Below are 19,032 nucleotides of genomic sequence, written 5' to 3' on the forward strand. Positions count from 1 at the left end.
GCCCTGCAGCCCAAACCATTCTTCCCCCAACCACCTTGCTCTCTGCCTCCCCGACTCTCCCGGCTCGCACTGCCGCCCAGACTCTCCTGCTCTCTGCCGCTCTTCCCTGCAGTGCGAGCCTGTGGTTTTAACCCACGGGTTTAAAGCGGGGCTGCATTACAGTGTGTTCTGTTCCAGAACATGCCGCAATGCAGCCCTGCTTTAAACTCACAGGTTAAAACCACGGGCTCGCAGGCCATGTGTCTGAAGATGTGGCAAACTCGACTCGTATTATCTTTGGAGGTAAATAACCAGGGCCCTGTGGCTGACAGTTGCCATAATCAATGCTATAAGTCTTCATAGCCTCTTTTGTCGCACAAATACAATTTAGCAGAAGCGCTTCTGCTTCACTACATTAATCCACAAGACGCTACACTTTCAATAGGAGAGAGGAGTTTCTTGGGCAATCCGTTTGCGAACGCATGCGCAGACCATCTACAGGCAAAGAAGATAGTCTGCATATGCATCGTGATCGCTCTTCAGCGATCCATGTGGTTGGTGTGGAGCGTACTTTTGAGGATGCATTGTAGATCAGTCGCCCAGCCACGGATCGGATCGTCCATAGAGCGGTAAGGTTAGTGAATCAAGGCCCAAGTTCTTCATCAGAATTTGGTCTTCTGCAGTGAAAACCATTTTGATACAGTGACTGTTTACAAACTATCGTCTGCTTCTGCGCATATCCCATAGCAACAATTCATTTTCACAAGGCAGTGTTGTGATGCGGTGGGAAATATTTACAACATTTTACATCAAATTCATTAAATTTCATAAAAATTGGTTGAGTTCTGTGGAATATATGACAAAAAACATTTTGGTGTGTTTTTTCTGGTTCACAGTGTAGAATTGTGTAAACAAATGTATTTAAATACATACATGTGTATGTTTGTGTACATGCTGAATTTTAATGAGAAATGTCATTGTTTGAAGAGTCATGATAAAGTTACTTTTGATCAGAGTATTCTGATTGTTCTCTTAATAAAAAGACCAAGGCTGCATTTTTTTGGCTCTCTTTCTGTTGAAATAATTTTGCAGTAAATCAGTTGCTATGTGAAATTCTGTGTTCTCTGTCATTTGTGTTCAGCAGATTTCTGTGTCTCAGTTCATTTTGTAAATGATGCTTATGAGCCTGCATGAGGAAAGGAAAAACTTTGTTTATGCATGTAATAAGTTGTTTTACAAGTTTGTTTTTCTTATGCATTTAGCTGATTGTACTCTAGTAGTTGACTTTGAGCCAAGAATTGTCTATTATGGAATATTTGTAAAGAAAAACCACATAAGAAAAAAGTATTAAGCTTGGAACATACTTTTTATTCCAATATATAGCTCTTTATTCATATTTGCTTGTCAAATTTTACAACTTTGCTTAAAACGTGTAATAATTTAAATGGAATCAGCTGGTAAATTGGCACATTGTTGAATAAACCCCACATTTACATGCATCTCGCTCTGTTGCACAACATTTGCATATTTAGATGGACAGAACAGTAAGTTGTTGGATTTGAAGCTGAAGAGGCTCCTAGAAGCTGAGCCACAGGTGGCAGACTCACTCTCTAGCGCTGCACAGAAAGCTATAACTGATAACTTAGAACAAGAAATTAAGGTGAGTTCTGGTTGAAAGTTTTTTCCTTGTTTGTCATTGATAGCTGATAATCAAGCTATTTTAAACAGTTCTGTGCCGAGGTCCCTGCCTATAGATTGTCATATACTCTGTTATTGATTATTTGTATAGTGCATTCTAGATATGCAGCACTCTAGATACAGTCTAGTCATCTGAGAGTATACACCACAGAATGAAAAAAAAACTAAAAACAAAAACAATTAATGCAATATGAGCTACAGTAGAAAAGGTATATATCTAGGAAAAATGAAAACAGTAGGAAATACATTGAGAAACTTCAAATGGGCTGGTTAAACAGTGAATATTTAAATTGGTAAATGCCAGGGTTTTAAGTAATACATGATTTGTATAGTATAAACAATGTTGTGTTTTGTAAGCTGGTGCAATTCCAGAAAATAAAAGCATTCTGGCTGTGCAATGTGCCACCTAAATACAGATGATGATTTTTTTCCCCCATAAAATGCATGGATAATTGAAACATGAAATGAAAAGGAAGTAATATAGAATGCCTAAATTGGGTACCATGCTTATGTCTTTTACAAGCAAGTAACTTTTAATTTTAATAACTAATGCTAGGGTTTTTTTTAAAATATGAATGATGTGTGAAAGGTTTACTGCAATGTTAATCCACAAAATTAGTAAAATTAATCTAACCATCCCTGCAGATTTGGGGCATTCCACTCAGGTATAACTTTTCACCCACCTGCAGGCTGTTAGAGGACTATATTGCTGACTGAAAGGATTTCCTTCTCCAGCTATGGAACTGCTTTGAAGTCCCAAAACAATGACTTTCATTGCTTTCTCTTACACTGTCGGTTCCTATAAATTGGTGATGAAAGTGTGTGGCAACAGCAGAAGACTTTTGGTCTCTATCTTTGAACAAAGGGGAGCCTAGATCAAGTCTGATTTTTGCGTTCAATTTAGCTTACTGTGGTGGATTTAATGCAAAATGAAGCTGGTCTAAGAATAATACAATGGATTGAAAAGGCTAACTGAATTAGTGGGCTTAGAGGAATACATTTGTAAAGTGGCAGAAGTCCCTTGTCATAAAAAGGTTTCTTAAAACGGGATTTACAGGCTAATTGCACTGATATTTTAACTTGTTGTCAGGCCTAAAAAAAATTAGCCTTGCTTGTTTAATTTGAAATGGTTTCATCTGTCACAGTGCTATTGTGAATACTGTTAAAAGTAAGTATTATGAGGAAAATCAGGCCAGCCTTCTCAGTAATAGTAGGAAGGAACACCATGTTGTCAATGGTTTGCTTATTTTACTAAATCCAATTTGAAATTAGTTCTTGTGAGTTGGAATCTCAGCAGAAGTGCTTCATGGCAACATATCTGAAAAAGGATATATTGCTTTTTCTGTTAACCTTTTATATTGATTTTTTTTTTTTTTTAAGTAATCCCTGGAAAGATACAACTTTCCTTGCCTTTCGTGTATTTTTTATGTGTTCAGAAAGGATATATGGTGTCCATCTGTTCTTACAGAGCTTGCATCATCGGCTTTAATTCGTTTTTTATTTTATTTTAATAAAATGCAGTTTACACATTTACAAATGAGGCATTCTGTATTTGTGGAAAAGGATAAACTGTTACCTTCCCCTGAGGATTCTGTATCCCAGGCCTCCTTGAGGCTAGAGAATAGGCCATTGGAGAACTCCCTCATTACCGATTGTCTCAATGCACAGGAAGGGCAAAGTCTTGGGAGCTTTTGATAACCAGTTTCAGCATTCAGCAGGCTCAGCTATTAGTCATGCATCTTAGCCTTTCCCTATTTACTTTCAAAACACTTAATAAAAATAATAAAAGATTAGGTATAAAATGAAATATTTGTTTGGTACACAGCACCTCGGTATCTGCAATTTCCACACATTGCAGTGGTTCAGTCTTCTGGGATATTTCATGTAGATGGAACCATTTGAATTTGTTACCAGTATTAGCATAGGAAGCTCCAGAAAAGAATTGTTGTTTCCTTCACTGTAAAAGGCTTTCATACAAATCTGGCTCTGGAAAGTTATACCTGATGAAATTCAGTTCAGTGGAGTAATATTATAATCCTACCTTTTAGCTGTTATCCAGCATTTGTGGTTTATCTCAATGGGCATAAAATTATAAACTAGCTCTTCTTGTTATACCAACCTGTGGGACTGCAACAAAAAATGATAGAATCTGTTCCTAGACAAATATAGCAAAATAGTGGGAAAAGAGAGAAAATAAAGGGAGAGGACTTTGGAAATGATACAGATCATGTTCACAAGTATAGATTGCAGCTTCACACCAATGAATGGGATGCTTGAAGAGGGTGCATCTTTTACTTAAACACTGCACTAATGGTATTTAGCAAAGTTTATTGCTAAGCAGCTTTGGCAAAAGAAAATATACCTTAATCTCTCAAAATAGATGGTCAGCCTTTTTCTACTATGTAATTTCTCCCTTGCTAAACTTGGTTTATGTATTAGTAAACAGGATTCTTTTTGGGTGTGTGTGGTGTTTTGGTGTTTTTTTTTTCATTATTAGAATGGCACTGAAGATCATCATACAGAGCGATTGGAAAAAGCACCAGAGCGTTTTAGAAATCCTGTCATATTCAAGGATTCAACAGTCAGAAAAACTCAGCTCCAGTCATTTAGTCAGTATGTTGAAAACAGGCCAGGTATGAAATAATGTTTACACCATCTTCTAATGTAGTACTTATGGTAATAAGTATATTAAAATTTGATATTGTCAATCTGTATATAAATACTGAAATTTGTAATACATTTATGTTTTCTTCTTTTCAAGAGATGAAAAAGCAAAGATCAGTACAAGAAGACGCAAAAAGAGGAAATGGGGAGAAGATGGTGATAACTGAGACTCAGAAGAAGTCATCAGAAGATGAAGTGCTTAATGTATATTAATTTTTTTGCCTGGTTTCATGATTGCTGATAATTCCAAACTGTATGTGCAAATAGTGCTTTTATTGTTAAAATGGGATGTTAGAGTTTTTTCCCCAAAGATGTCAATCTGCACTGCATTCAAAGAAAAATGAGAGAAGTGCAATGCTGAATTAGTCTGCACTGCAGTGATAATTGTCAGATAAAAATATGATTTTTTTTTTTTCAGAGTTCCATAGCCTCAGCTTCCCTCAAACATTTCCATCAGGGCACTTCCCATAAAAAGATTCCAGTATTGATCTTCAGGAGGATTTTAATTATTACAATAGCAGATACCGCAGAGCTGCACTTAGAGGAAAGAGTCACAGGAGACCTGCTAGAATTTCTCAGCCAACCCATTTTGTTGGCTTGGGTTAATGGGTGTTCAACCTTTCCATTATCCAGATCAGCCGTGAATTACTAGCTGAATGATGTTTGCATTAATACAATATATATGGTAATTTCTTCACTTAATTAACAGGGAGGTTCAGCTTAGTAGGGGTATGGGCTGATCATGTGTAAAATTGATTTGTGAGGGAAATATTTGATAGACCGCAGGGAAAAAGCTGTGTTTGATGGACAGCTATGGGACAGAGGCAGGAAGAGCAAGCTTTAACCTGATTTTTGTCTGGAAGCATAACATACTCTTCAGAGGTAGTTTGCTGCACAAACTATAATTTGTTTGAATATATTCATTGGTTTTGTTAACATTGGAAAGAAGGAAAGGTGTTTGTGGTTAGTATCTTCTTTACTGTGCTATACATTTTCAGATATTTGTTCTGAATTCTTAATAATTTATATACTACTTGAAGAAGAAAAGATTAAGCTTTATTCAATTACTTTGCTTAAATACCACCTATAGTTTTCTTATTGTCAACATAGAGTTTTACTACAAGGATTTGTGATCATTTTATCTTTGTAGCTGTTACATTGACAGTATCTTAGTTTTTCCATGCGCCAACTACCCCCCCCCCCACCATCTTCTTCCCCATTTAGTAACTACAGTCTATTTTAAGTATCTGTTGAGTGAAATCCCTTCCTTACCCAGAGTTAATTCCATAGCTGTGTAGATAAATACTTGACAAATAGCTTTCTCCACTGAGTTTAATGTACCCCAAAGTTGATTTTCAAGCCAAAATGATCCAAGGTGTATACGTTTTAACTGCATTTTGGTTATAGATTTTCTTTGAGGACAAACAGGATAAGAAGTTCTCACAGCAAGGGAGCCTGGACAGATAAGCTACTCCAGGTTAGCATTTACTAGCAGTTTGTGAGTCACTCCATAATGCGTGACCACTTTCTACCTACCACATGGGACTAGACCGGTCTTCATCTTTCCACCAAGCCAGTTAGACATGAGTTGCCAGAGCTCACCTTGAAATATACTTTTCCCGTCTAAATTCTTTTCCCGTCTAAATTGTATTTCTAGTGCAATAGGTGTGTCATTCTGGAAGGATGGGTAATCTCCCCATGCTCCGAGCCTGCAGAAGGAATCCATTCCAGCTTTTGAATCCTTCCTCATTCACCAGAGGGCTCTGCTGCCCCCTCCAGTGTTTCCTTCTGTAGGCGAGCTGGAAGGCGTCTTTCTGATCTGCTTTGTATTTTTTTTTCAGTCTTTTTCACAGTTTCTGGTGGCTTTCAGTACTCAGAGTTCACCACTTCGAAGGTCAAGCTCTGCCTGCATGGAGGAGAACAGACTGAATTCTGCAGCTGACAGGCCAATCCCTCTGTGGTACCTATTAGCCAGCCTGCAGAAACTTTTCTGGAGCTTTTCTGGTCCCCTTGTAGCTTTGCTTACCTACTGGATTTCAGGGACTTGAGTGCAGGCTTTCAGGCATCTGTAGGGGGCTCAATAGCACTCTGCATAGTGCCAGCTGCATTTCACCTTCTCCCTTTTGCGTGTGTGGGGATTAGTGACTCAGTCAGACTTTGTCTTACTGGCAGCCTGAAGATTCAGCGTTAGAGAAGCAGTCCAGTTGAGGCAGTGATTTATTCTCCCAGATCAAGCTACTTTAGGAGCTGATGCAGGCTTCACCATCCAGCACAGATCACAGTGAGTAAGGCTGTTAAAGCTTATGAAGGAAATCGGGGCCCCTTTTTTTTCCCGGGCTTCTGCCCCTTCCCTTAGTGTTCCCACCTCCAAAATCACTTTTTTGCTGGTTTTTAGTTTTAAAGCTACCGCGGCTATCTTGGATTTCTTTATTTTTTAGAAGTTCTCCAGAACCTTCAAATCACTTTGTTTTGCCTCAAAACTGTCAGGAATGGAGTTTTTAGGCTCCTTTACACTTTGGCATAGGAGTGTCAGCAGATGTTTGCTCATCCTAAGGAAGATTCCTTGGTTGTTTAGGTCAGTGATTCCCAACCCTGTCCTGGAGGAACACCAGGCCAATTGGGTTTTCAGGCTAGCCCTAATGAATATGCATGAGAGAGATTTGCATATGATGGAAGTGATAGGCATGCAAATTTGCTTCATGCATATTCATTAGGGCTAGCCTGAAAACCCAATTGGCCTGGTGTTCCTCCAGGACAGGGTTGGGAACCACTGGTTTAGGTAACCAAACACACGTCCCTACCTAGTGAGGTATTAAAGGATATGAAGGATCACAGAGTGGATGTAATTCTTAAAAGATAATTTAAAGCACTAACTTTGTGATATGTGTCTGTCATACCAGGTTATGGGGGCTTGAGCTGACAGAGGTCAAGCCTTTACCCCAGCTTCTATTAGCAGTAGAGAGTTGTGCGAGGACAGAAATCCCGCCCGTCTCCACTAGTATCCCGTCTGTCCCCACCAGAATCTTCTCCGTCCCCACAAGGAATTTCCTCCGACCCTGCGAGGAATCCCCTCCATCTCCACTCATCCCTGCAAGGAATCTCCTTTGTTCCCACCCGTCCCCCCATAAAAGTTACCTGTCCCCATAAAAAGCAGCAATTACTTCTGACAGTTTTGATTTTTGATTTTTATTTTTTAAAAATTTTAGTTTATTTAAGCCAACAATAAAATACAATATAAACAAATAACAGTGAACAGAAATAAGAGATGCATATATCATCGGAAAGAATTAGAATAGGTATTAGTTCATGTGACTGTAGGGTCGACCATGTCTTGTTAAAAAAAATAAAAGAGTTGGATTTTTTGACAATATAAAGCTCATATCTGTAGAGCAAACAAATCTGGTTCCACCATCTGGCATAGGTAACTTGTGAGAGGTCCTTCCAAAATCCACAAATGATTTTTAATGCAGCAACGAGTAAAGAATCAAACAATACAGCATCAAAATCATTTAAAGCAGAATTGAGAGAAGCACTTTTCAGGACAATGGTTGCATAAGAAAAATGTGCCAAAACTGAACTGGAAACCCCAAAACAAACTCAGCAAGTACTTCATTTTGTACTAAACACAATTGGTGGCATAACCATAAGAGGGGGATGGTCTTCCCACTTAGAGCTTAGCCCCCCCCCCTCAAAATGAACATCTCCCTTGCTGTAGCTGATGGGACATTTTGTTTTTCCATCATCTTGGTCCCAGTTACTGCTTTTGTCTATCTTCTACTAATTCTCTTTTCAGGCCTCGGGAACCTTAGTTCCGTCCCTGTGGGAGTCCCGTGAGCCTGGGGGGATCCCCATGGGAGTCCCGTAGACCTGGAGGGGGATCCCCATGGGAGTCATGTAGATCTGGGAGGAGTCATGAGTAAGATCTTGGCTTATTCCATCTCAGCCCACAGAATGCTCTGGATCAGGCAATGGATGGGAGATTCCACCTCCAAGGTTACCCTTGGCAGATTTCCTTTCAAGGGACAAATGTTCAGAAAGGGACTGGATGATCACATGGCTAGAGTGGCTGATCATCGGCTAAAATCTCTACCTAACAGCAGACTGGGAACCTTAAGAGACTCCAGGCGGTCTAATTTTCGTGGCTCCAGGCGCTTTTGGCAGTACTCAGGAGGAACGTCCTCTCAGAGATCCTACCAGGGATCAAGACAGAGATTCTCAGGACCCAGGCAGAGCCAAGCCTCCAGTTATCATCCTGTTTTATCCTCCAAGAAAGCACAATGACTCTAGGTCCGGAGCCGTTCCCTTGAAGATAAGGGGATTGATCTCAAGTATGCGGAGGCCTGGATGCAGATCTCATCAGACCATTGGGTGCTGGAGATCATTCAGAGCAGTTACAAGCTCAAATTCGCCCAGCCATTAATGGATTGGTTTGTGGACTTCCCAGTGGGATGGCCAGAGAAAGCGAGCAAAGTTGTTGCTACAGTTCAGAGGCTGTTAGTTATTCAAGCCATAGAGACTATGCCGCCCAAGGATTTGGGCTCGGGCAGATACTCCATATACTTCATAGTGCCCAAGAAAGTGCATAGTGCCCAAGAAAGTGCTGAAGGTTCTGCGCTTTCGCCACAGTCCCTCTATACTTGGTTAATAGATTTTCCTTGGCGTCATACAGACATATAAGAACCCATCTTTTAACCCTCCTTCTATCCAGTGTTGTAAAAGTATAAAATTTCTCAATCACACTTTGGCATCCCAAGTGGCCCTTCAACATAAAGAATTTTGAGCTTTGTTGATAGCAGCTCACTCTTCTAAAGACTTTAGATCACAATTGAAAACCTATTTATTCTCTATATACCTGACCAACTCTCCTCATTCCATGAATTATGATTTTCTTTAGTAATTTTTTGTAAACCACGTTGAACTAATGGTTATGTGGTCAACAAGCACAATGTTATGTTATGTTAACTATAACACTTGTACAGAAAGCAATAATAGTATACAAATTAAATTCCAATAAGAATAAATCCTTAACATTCATTAATAAAGAAAATTTTTAACATTCATTTAAAGAAATTTACTAACTATTTATGCTCAAGTCCTCAATAGGAATCCAAGATCGAATAAGCGAGTAAAAAAATAAAAAGAAATATATAAAAAGAAATATGATCTGTCATAATAGCAGTTGCGCTGAGTGAATTTCTGGCCTCTCTGGATTTGACAGAGGTCTACCTGCACATTCCCATCTTTTTGGAACACAGAAAGTTCCTGAGATTTCATGTCCTAGGACCAGTTCTTGGCTCTTCCCTCTGGGCTAGCAACAGTACCTCACATGTTCACCAAGGTGATGGTGATGGTAGCTGCGCATCTATGTAGGACAGACTTGCAAGTTCATCCATACCTGGACAACTGGCTGATCAGAGCTCTGTAATTCCCAGAAAGGGAACGAGCAGTGACTCATGTGGTCTAGGTCCTGCAGAACCTGGGTTAGATAGTGAACTTCCAAAAAAGCCAACTGGCACCATCCCAATCCTTGAAATGCTTGGGAGTCTTCAAAACAGCAGAAGGTCATGTCCATCTTCCAGAGGCACGCAGACAGAAGCTTTGCACCCAGATAACGAGCTTGTTGGCCAAGTCAGCAAGTGCTAGGCTCCACAACAGCCATGATAGACGTAGTCCTGAGGCAAAAGGCCACATGTCCTCTCCATAACATGCAGCTATCATGGTGTTCACCATAACCGGACTCCCTGCAGATACCTCTGCAATGGACTCTGAAATCCCATAACAGTCTGAGCTGGTGGCTCTGCCTACAGGTGTTATCAAGGGGTATGCCCCTCAGAATATCTTCATGGTAATTGTGACAATGGATGCCAGCTTGTTCAGCTGGGAGGGGGGGGCTCACTGCAACAGATGCCCAATCCAGGTGTGTTGGTCGTCCTCTCAAAGGAAGTGGTTGATCAACAGTTTGGAACTTTGAGCCATTCGATTGGCATTGTAGAAGCTGGAGAAAAGTCTGGAGGGGCAAGCAGTCCAAGTCTGCTCAGATAGTGCTACTGCAGTGACATATGTCAATCACCAGAGTGCGCAGCTGAGTCTGGAGGCCCACTCCCTGTTCCAGTGGGCAAAGTTTCATCTTCAAGCTCTTTCAGTAGTACATGTACCTGGAGTGGACAATGTCCAGGCTGATTTCCACAGCAGCAGACACTGGATCCAGGAGAATGGGCGCTGTCTTACGCAGCCTTCCAATCCATTGTTCATCGCTGGGGTTGCCTAACGTTCAATCTGATGGAGACAACAAGAAACAAGAAGGCGGACTGCTTCTTCAGTCAAAGATCTGAGCCTGGAAGTGCAGGTCTGGATTCTCTGGTCTAGCTGTGGTCAAAGAACAAGCTCTTGTACGTATTTCCTCCTTGGCCCATGATAGTGGATATTCCACAGCATTGCAAGCAACCTGGGAAAAGTCATTCTCTTGTCTCCAGACTGGCCACGCAGACCTTGGTATGCAGATCTAGTTCCAATGTTCAAGGTTCAACATGGAGAGCAGTAAGACCGCATTTCCAGGCGAGAGAACTTTGGAATGTATGGAGTTCCAGTTTGCGTTGGGATCCGGGATGTGATTTAAAAAATGTTGTACATGATTGGAACTCCTCCTTAACATCAGCTTTAGATGTGGTCTCTGAAAAAGTTGTACGACAGCATGCCCGGATGAAGTTCTTGAGATGGTATTCCGCTCCGGTACTTAAAGTGATACAGAAAGTTAGACGAGCAGAGAGACGCTGATGAAAATCTGAAGATATACAGTAGATAATTACAAGAGTTATGAGATACAGCTGAAAGAGTATTTGCAATTGTGTGAAAATGAAAAGCATATATATACACATTCAGGAGAGGATTCAATCAGCTATGAATTGTCCCAGAGAATTGTATAATATTGTAAGAGAATTGATAGAAAGGAGTTGTAGAGAGGAAGGAGGTATTTCTACTCCCGTGAAGAATTTTGCAGTTTATTTGGAGAAAAAAACTAAATATGTGAGGGGGAAGGTAAGAATGTAGTAAAGAGATGAAAACTCCAGTACAAGAGAGTGCAGTGATATGGGATACATTCCAAGATATTTCTACTTCAGCCATTGCAAAAGTGGCCCGCACCCTTACAGTTGCCAGGACTTGTAGCGAGCCATGTTCTTCAAGTATTTTGAGTCAAATCTCAGATGAGACTGCACCTTTCTTAGCTCTATTAGTAAATTAATCCTTTTCTGTTAGTCTTCCCTGCGGGTTGTAAAGTCGATACTGTAAAACTGGTGCTTAAGAAAGAGGGGTTGGATAAGGAGCACATTTTTAACTTTAGATCTATTTTGGTTTTACCATTTTTGGCAGGGTATTGGAAAAGGCAGTTTTGCCACAACTAGAAGAGTTTGTAGATCAAAACGTTGTTTAGATAAAAAACAAATTTGGATTTAGGAAAGCTCACAGTGTGGAGACCTTATTGCTAGCCACAACTGATGAACTACGCTTGAGTGTAGATAAGAGATGTGTTTTTGTATGGCATCGCTTGATATCTCTGCTGCTTTTGATTCCATAGACCCTGAAATTTTATTACAGAGACTTAGACAATTTGGCATTGCTGGAACAGTGTGGGAATGGCTTAGATCGTTCTTGGTAGACAGAAAAATGTGTGTTTGCAGTAATGGAGAAATTTCACATGAGTTGAAAGAGGTGTGCCGCAGGGATCTGCACTATCTGCAACTCTTTTTAACATCTTTTTGTCCCTTTTAGGAATGTTGTTAGATGAGCTGGGGGTATCATATAGAATATACGCTGATGATGTTCAATTTTTTCATGATTAAGGAGTGGGATGAGAAATTATCTATGAAATTAAATGATTATATGAGTAAGATTAATAGATGGATATTTGACAATGGTTTGAAATTAAATAATGATAAAACAGAAATAATGATTATAGGTGAACGGCAGGAACATCTTTGGCCTAGTGATATTCTCATAAATGATCATCTGATTACCATTAGTGAAGAGATCAAAGTGTTGGGGATAATTCTCGATGCGAAATTATCATTTAAATCTCAAGAAGCTAAAGTAGTACAGATTGCGTACTTTGCAATCAGAAAGTTATTTCAACTGAAGAATATTTATTTTATCAAGTTGGGATCTCAGACAAGTCTTGCAGACATTAGTGCTCTCAAAGCTTGATTACTGTAAGGGTATTTACTTGAGTCTTCCATCTACCTGCTTGAAAGCATTACAGATTGTACAAAATTCTGCAGCATATGTTGTGATGGGCACATCATGATACGAACATATCATCCCAATTCTAAAGAAATTACATTGGGGTTGCCAATCTGTTATCGTGTACAATTCAAGATTTTGAAAGTAATCTTTCAAGGGGATATATGATACTTTACCAGATTATCTGACCAAATGTTTGAAAATTTACAAATTAATTAGAGTTTTGAGATCAGAGAATAGAATATTAGATGCACAAATAAGAGACAAAATTAGGTATGTTACCACTAGGAAGTCATGTTTTTCAATCGCGAGTCTGGCACTTTGGAATGGGTTGTCTGGAGCAATACAGTTTTGTAACAATGTACTGCCTTTCCAAAAATTACTTAAGGCACATTTTTTTGTTTTAGCTTTTAGTTGATTCTATTGTGTTTAATTATATGTAGAACGATTACTACAATTTTGTTGAAGAAAGAAAACAAGACTGATTGATGGGGAGTTTTCCATTTTATTACACGTTGTAATAAAATGTAATGTGTTGTAAAATGTACTGTAAACTATGACTATTTGTAAGCTGCTTTGAATATAAGCGGATAATAATTTTTTTAAAAAAATAAATATATTAGTGAGTCTTCAGAGGAGCGCAAGTCTCAGACTGCGAGTACAGCTGGACCTTCTTTCTTGGAGACCAGTGGTCATAGAATATCTGGATTACTTGGCTGTTATGGCATGGCTCTTGAACGAGCGATATTAGCACGTAGCGTATACTCAGAGGTAGTGATTGTTACTCTTCTCAGATCCAAAAAGGCTGCAATGGTAGGGCTCTCTTGTTTTGAGGTTTGATAGCATAAAGCTTCCTTGACGTCTCATCCAGACATAGCCAGATTCCTAAATGGGATATTGTGGCTCAGGCCCCTGGTAAAACAACCTGTTTCCATCATGGTACCTTAATGTGATTTTGCGAGGCCTCAGTCAGGCTCCACACGAGCCACTGAAGGAAGCGTCCTTGATGGATCTAATGCTCAAGATGTTTTTTCTTGTGGCCATTATCTCAGAATAAGAGTCTTGAAGCTACAGGCTGTTTCCTGCAGGGAGCCATTATTCAAGATCACGGAGGCTGGAGTTTCTCTTCACACCGTTCCATCCTTTTTGCCAAAGATTTTTTCAGTTTTCCATGTTCATCAAGAGGTCAGATTACCGGCATTCCAGTCCACAAGTTCTAAGAAGGAGGACCAGATTCTGAAAGAGCTGGATGTGAGGAGAGTGGCTCTACAATATCTTGAGGTTACCAATTAGTTAAGGCTGTCTGACCATCTTTTTGTGCTCACTAGTCAGACTTGACATGGCGCACCAGCGTCCAAGGCCACAATTTCCAGATGGATCTGTAAGGCCATTTCATCAGCATATGTTGCCTGCCAAAGCAGTCACCAGTCTCCATAAAGGTGTATTCAACTAGACGTGTGGCTTCTTTGTGGTTGGAAGTAGAGAATGACAAAGGGACAAATTTTTCCCCAGTCCCACAGGAACTCAATTTCCCTATCCCATCCCTACAAGTTTTGTAGCTGTCCTTGTCCCTGCCCCATTCCTGTAATCTCTGCCTTAACCACACAAGCCTGTTTGCGGTTACTGCTCGATTTTTAAACCTAACTGCCGTCACTGTTTGATTTTTAACAGCTAGTCATAAGCCCTCACAAATACTCTGTCCAGCCTTGCTCTTGCTTTCATATTTTAAATCCGTCTGTTTTAATTCTGACTGCTGTCACTGTCTTTTAAATCTTTTTGCCGTCACTCTCTGGTTTTTCAAACCTGCTCTTGTTTTTAGATTTTAAGTTTAGGTTTCAGGACAACTTTGTCTATATTTAGGTCTTTTTCAAGACTACCTGAAATATAGATACCACTGTAATATCCTGCTATCAGATATGTTATCCTTGTTTTAACATTTTTAAAGACTTCCTTTGACCATGATTTATTTTTCTACCTTGGGGATTAGGGCCCAAGAAAAAAATCTCCTTGGGTTTTGGCCAGGTACTAGTGACCTGGATTGGCCACCGTGAGAACAGGCTACTGGGTCTGATGGACCATTGGTCCTGCCCAGTAAGGCTATTTTTATGTTCTAAAGTCTTATATTTTTCATGTATACTAATGATTTCCTTATATGTACTAATTATGGTTCTGTATTTTAGATGTTTTTAATATATTTTGTTCGTTTTAATCTTTTATATGATTTGTTATCATATTCTGTATGTTTTATCATTTTAATAATTGTTTTATTTAATATGTTTATTTTAGTTTGGTATGTCCCCTGCTGAAACCAGGATCCTAGTTGGGACTTCCCCTAGGAACTTTCAGTAAAATCCCTTGTGTTGTATTGTGACATCAGCTTTGCCTTTCTTTTGTTTTGCTTCTCGCTGTGCTGGACAAAGTAGGACTCCTCTTTTTCTGTTGATTATTCAATGGCAATGTTTAATGTGTTTGTTATAATTTCAGAGCAGAACAGAGTTGTAGTTTGGGGAGTTTCCCCGTACCCCTCCTTCACATGTGTTACTATGTAGGATTATCACCTGCTTTGGTACAAACTAAAGGAGGCAGAAGAGTCCTCTGGTGAAGGAGGAGGAATTCAAAAGCTGGAATGAATTCTTTCTGCATGGCTTGCAAGCATGGGGAGATTACCCATCTGTCCAGAATGGCACACCTATCTACTAGAAAAGATGTTAGCAAGTTAAGAACCTAATCTCTTTTTAATAACTGTGGATGCATCAGCATTGAGAATGCATCATTCACCCTCAACATCAAGCATTGATAGAAGCTATCAGAGTCGGTTATTATCCCTTTTCTGCCTGAAGAAAAGGAAGGATTAATCCTCAACTTTGACACCGAAGGCTCATGATGCTGAACATCAGACAGAGGCAAGATGCATTGTTATCACACCTTATTGGAGTGTTGTGCCAAGAGTACCAGGGCACCAAAGTCATTGGTGGCTTCAAATACCCCTCGCAGGAGGACCAGTTATCATCCTTATTATCAGAGAGATGCAACAGTTTCCAAGGACCTGAGACCTGGCATCTGATACCACACAATTGGCTCAAGAAGATGTAACCACTCTTACCACATTCCTTATGCCATTGTAAGTGGCAGCCATTGAGGAGCATCTTATGAGGAGATTCAGTGAGTAGATGGAGCATTTCTTTGCTCCCTAAGGTGCTACCATTAGGACATCATCTTTGTTGATATAGAGAGAAATCCAACTGATCTTCAAGACTTATGCACTGCCAGCAGGGGAGGTGTCAACACAGAGACCTTAAAGGGCCATGAGGTCAGTATCTGTCTTGTCGATCTCCCAGTGCTTCTGAGGGAAGATGCTTCCTCAATGCACTGGAGATCCTGGGCCTGATGTTGATGTCAGTAGATCAAGAGATCCAAGCTTCTCCTTTGGAGTATTTTTCAGAATCTGACTCTAAGCACTCCTGGGATTCTGATTATGAGCAAGCTGTATTCTCAGAAGAATATTCAACTGGCTTGCCAACAGATCCGTGTCTTCCTCTTAAGAGAAGAAAATCCCCTTATTCATTAATTTTGTGCAGTTCCTAGGACCTGATTCGAACCTCCAATGAAGCTGTGATAAAGCCCATTTGCTGAATCCTCGAGAGCATGCAGATGAGAATGTGGGAGATCCCCTGGTCTGTAGCACCTATAAATAAGAAAGCCCACTCTGTACAGAATCTAGAAAGCTCCAAAATTTGAGAAGCAAAAGTATCCTCACCATTCCCATGGTGGTTGAATATGCTCTCTAAAGGACCATAAGTTGCAAGATTCTTTCTTTGGTACACCTTGAAGGAGAAGCTTGGACATTGGAATCTTTTGAGAGAAAATTTTTTCTGAACACTATGCTCAATTCCTGCATAGCTTCTTACCAGTTTTTCATGTGCATGTACTTGTGAAACATCATGCACAGTGTTATAGAATTTGCAGACACTTTCCCTTAGGAGAAGGCAGTGCATCTCCATTTGCTAGTGGGCAAAGGACTGGAGCATGGAAAATGCATGATTCGGAAAATGCATGATTCATACAACCTGTGATCTATTTGATATAGCATTGAGAGTTTCTATAATGGGAGACTCACATAGCTGACTCTGGGTTTCAGACCTAAGATATGATAAAAACATAAGAATTGCCATACTTTACAGTCTATGACCCAGAAATATCAAAGAAGAGAAAAGTTAATTTAATCATGTATTTTTAATAGGTATAACTAATGGGCAGACTGGTCTTTATCTGCCATCATTTACTATGTTATACTGAGACAGACTGACGATCCATCAAGCCCAGTATCCTGTTTCCAACCCAGGTCCAAGTACCTAGCTAAATCCCAAGTAGTAAAACAGATTTTATGCTGCTTATCCTAGGAATAAGCAATGGATTTTCCCAAGCCATCTCCGTAGTAGTCTATGAACGTATCTTTTTTTTAAACCCTGCTAAGCTAACTGATTTCACCACATTCTCCAGCAACAAATTCCAGAGTTTAATTACACATTGTGTGAAGAAATATTTTCTGCGGTTTGTTTTAAATCTACTACTTAGTAGCTTTATCACATACCCCTAGTCCTAGTAGTTTTGGAAACAGTAAACAGGCGATTCACATCTACCCTTTCCATGAAACTCAGTATTATATAAACCTCTATCATATCACCCCTGAGCCAACCAGAAGAGCCCTAGCCACTTTAGCCTGTTCTCATAGGAAAGTTGTCCGATCCCTTTTATCAAATTCATCGCCCTTCTCTATACCTTTTCTAATTCTGCTATATCTTTTTTGAGTTAAGGCAACCAGAATTGCATACAGTATTCAAGGTGGATCACCAATCCAGTATCTATAGAAATCCAAAGGAGTCGCCCAACACCAGCATGGAACATGTTGAGAATATTGGGCCATATAGCCTCAACAGTCCATTTAATATCCCTGATATGTTTCAAGATTAGACATGCACAAAGTGAGCACAGGCCACAAGATGCCATATCTGTCACAAATCTCTCTTGAACACTGTCCTGGGCGGACAGTTCAGTTCAATCTTGCAAAAAGTATTTTCTTCTAAATTTCACAATATCTAATAGTATTGACAAAGATTCTTCCAAACTAGTCTGGAAAGCCCATATAGATAGGTTCTACATTCAGGCAGTGATGGAGGGTACACAGCAGTAAGGGGCCCCTAGCCTCCATCTAGTTTAATCACTTCTGATAGGTAGTTGGGGGCCCATGACCCTTATTGCCCAGGGGTTTCCTTCACTGTCAGTCCGCCGCTGCTCTGCCAGTTTTCTGGATTAACTTCTTTTTAGTTACTTAGACAGCACAGCAAAAACAATCCAGAAATCAGAATGCATTTTGCTGTAGTTGATAGCCTTATGACATCATTTGATAATCATTACTTTGATGGCATCATCTCCAGAGCTACAGCTACAGCTAGAAACTGATGGCCTGAAATACTGTAATCAAAAATTTTGTCCATAATCAGGCTATTTCTGGGTGGGTAGATGAGTTTATTAAATTGGAGCCACAGGTGATAAGCACCCAGAAAATCAAAGGGAAAAATTATAAAAGAGTCCAATATAACCAGGGCTTTATTATTTCCTCCACTCCTACAGTTTCCCTGGGTGGTTATTGTAGAGTTTTCCCTGACAAAATGAAAGCAGTCTATATTGTACTACTTTTCATCTATGGATTTATAATTCAGTTCCTCTAAGGAAAGAAGGATTATAAATCCATAGATATATGAGGGCAGAACAAGAAATGGTTGAGCATGCCATTGTTGGGCTGAGCCATGTGTTACTCTAACCTGATAAACGATGGCTACAAATACTCTTATCATGTATGGTATTATGGGGCACCATTAGCAATTTTTCAGCTCATTTTATGAGAAGCACATCTTGAACTTTGTATTCCATTTATGATATGTAGTAAGAGTTGTATAAACCAATATCTTCACAGAGTAGAACTATCAAAATTAAATGTATAAACATGAAGTGCTCAGCCACCAACCACCACTGTAAGTTCAAAGCTTAGGTTGCTGATAGGACCATCACAGTACCATATACCCAAACAAGTTACCTAACGATGTCATTATAAGTTAGGTTATAGGGGTTGGGGATTATGGTAGTTTGGACCTGGGAAGTGCTGTGATGGTCCTATTGGCAACCTAAGCTTTGAACTTTAAAGCGCGGTGATTGGTGTCCGAGCACTTCACATTTGCACATTTAGGGCTCCTTTTACAAAGGTGCGCTAGCAGGCTTAGCACGCGCTACATTGCTGTGCGTGCTACACGCTAACGCCTCCATGGAGCTGGCGTTAGTATTTTCCGTGTAGCACGGGGTTAGCTCATGCGGCATTGTAGCGCACGCTAAAAACGCTAGTGCACCTTCGTAAAAGGAGCCCTTAATTTTGAAGATTTTTTTTATAATTCTGCCCTGTGA

At 39.9% G+C, this 19,032-nt stretch overlaps 1 protein-coding gene across 8 annotated transcripts in view; it reads left to right on the forward strand.

Moving 5' to 3' along the window:
* The window catches only part of EHBP1 (EH domain binding protein 1), a 617,593-nt gene that overhangs the window by 447,812 nt on the left and 150,749 nt on the right, over positions 1–19,032 (forward strand). For all 8 annotated transcript variants that reach the window (XM_033936740.1, XM_033936741.1, XM_033936748.1 and 5 more), the window contains 3 exons: positions 1,512–1,639; positions 4,175–4,310; positions 4,439–4,545. In XM_033936740.1, the coding sequence (XP_033792631.1) occupies positions 1,512–1,639; positions 4,175–4,310; positions 4,439–4,545 (371 nt within the window). The remainder of the gene's footprint in view (positions 1–1,511; positions 1,640–4,174; positions 4,311–4,438; positions 4,546–19,032) is intronic.

Source organism: Geotrypetes seraphini, chromosome 3 (assembly GCF_902459505.1).
Source record: "Geotrypetes seraphini chromosome 3, aGeoSer1.1, whole genome shotgun sequence".
In the NCBI taxonomy this organism is placed as follows: domain Eukaryota; kingdom Metazoa; phylum Chordata; class Amphibia; order Gymnophiona; family Dermophiidae; genus Geotrypetes; species Geotrypetes seraphini.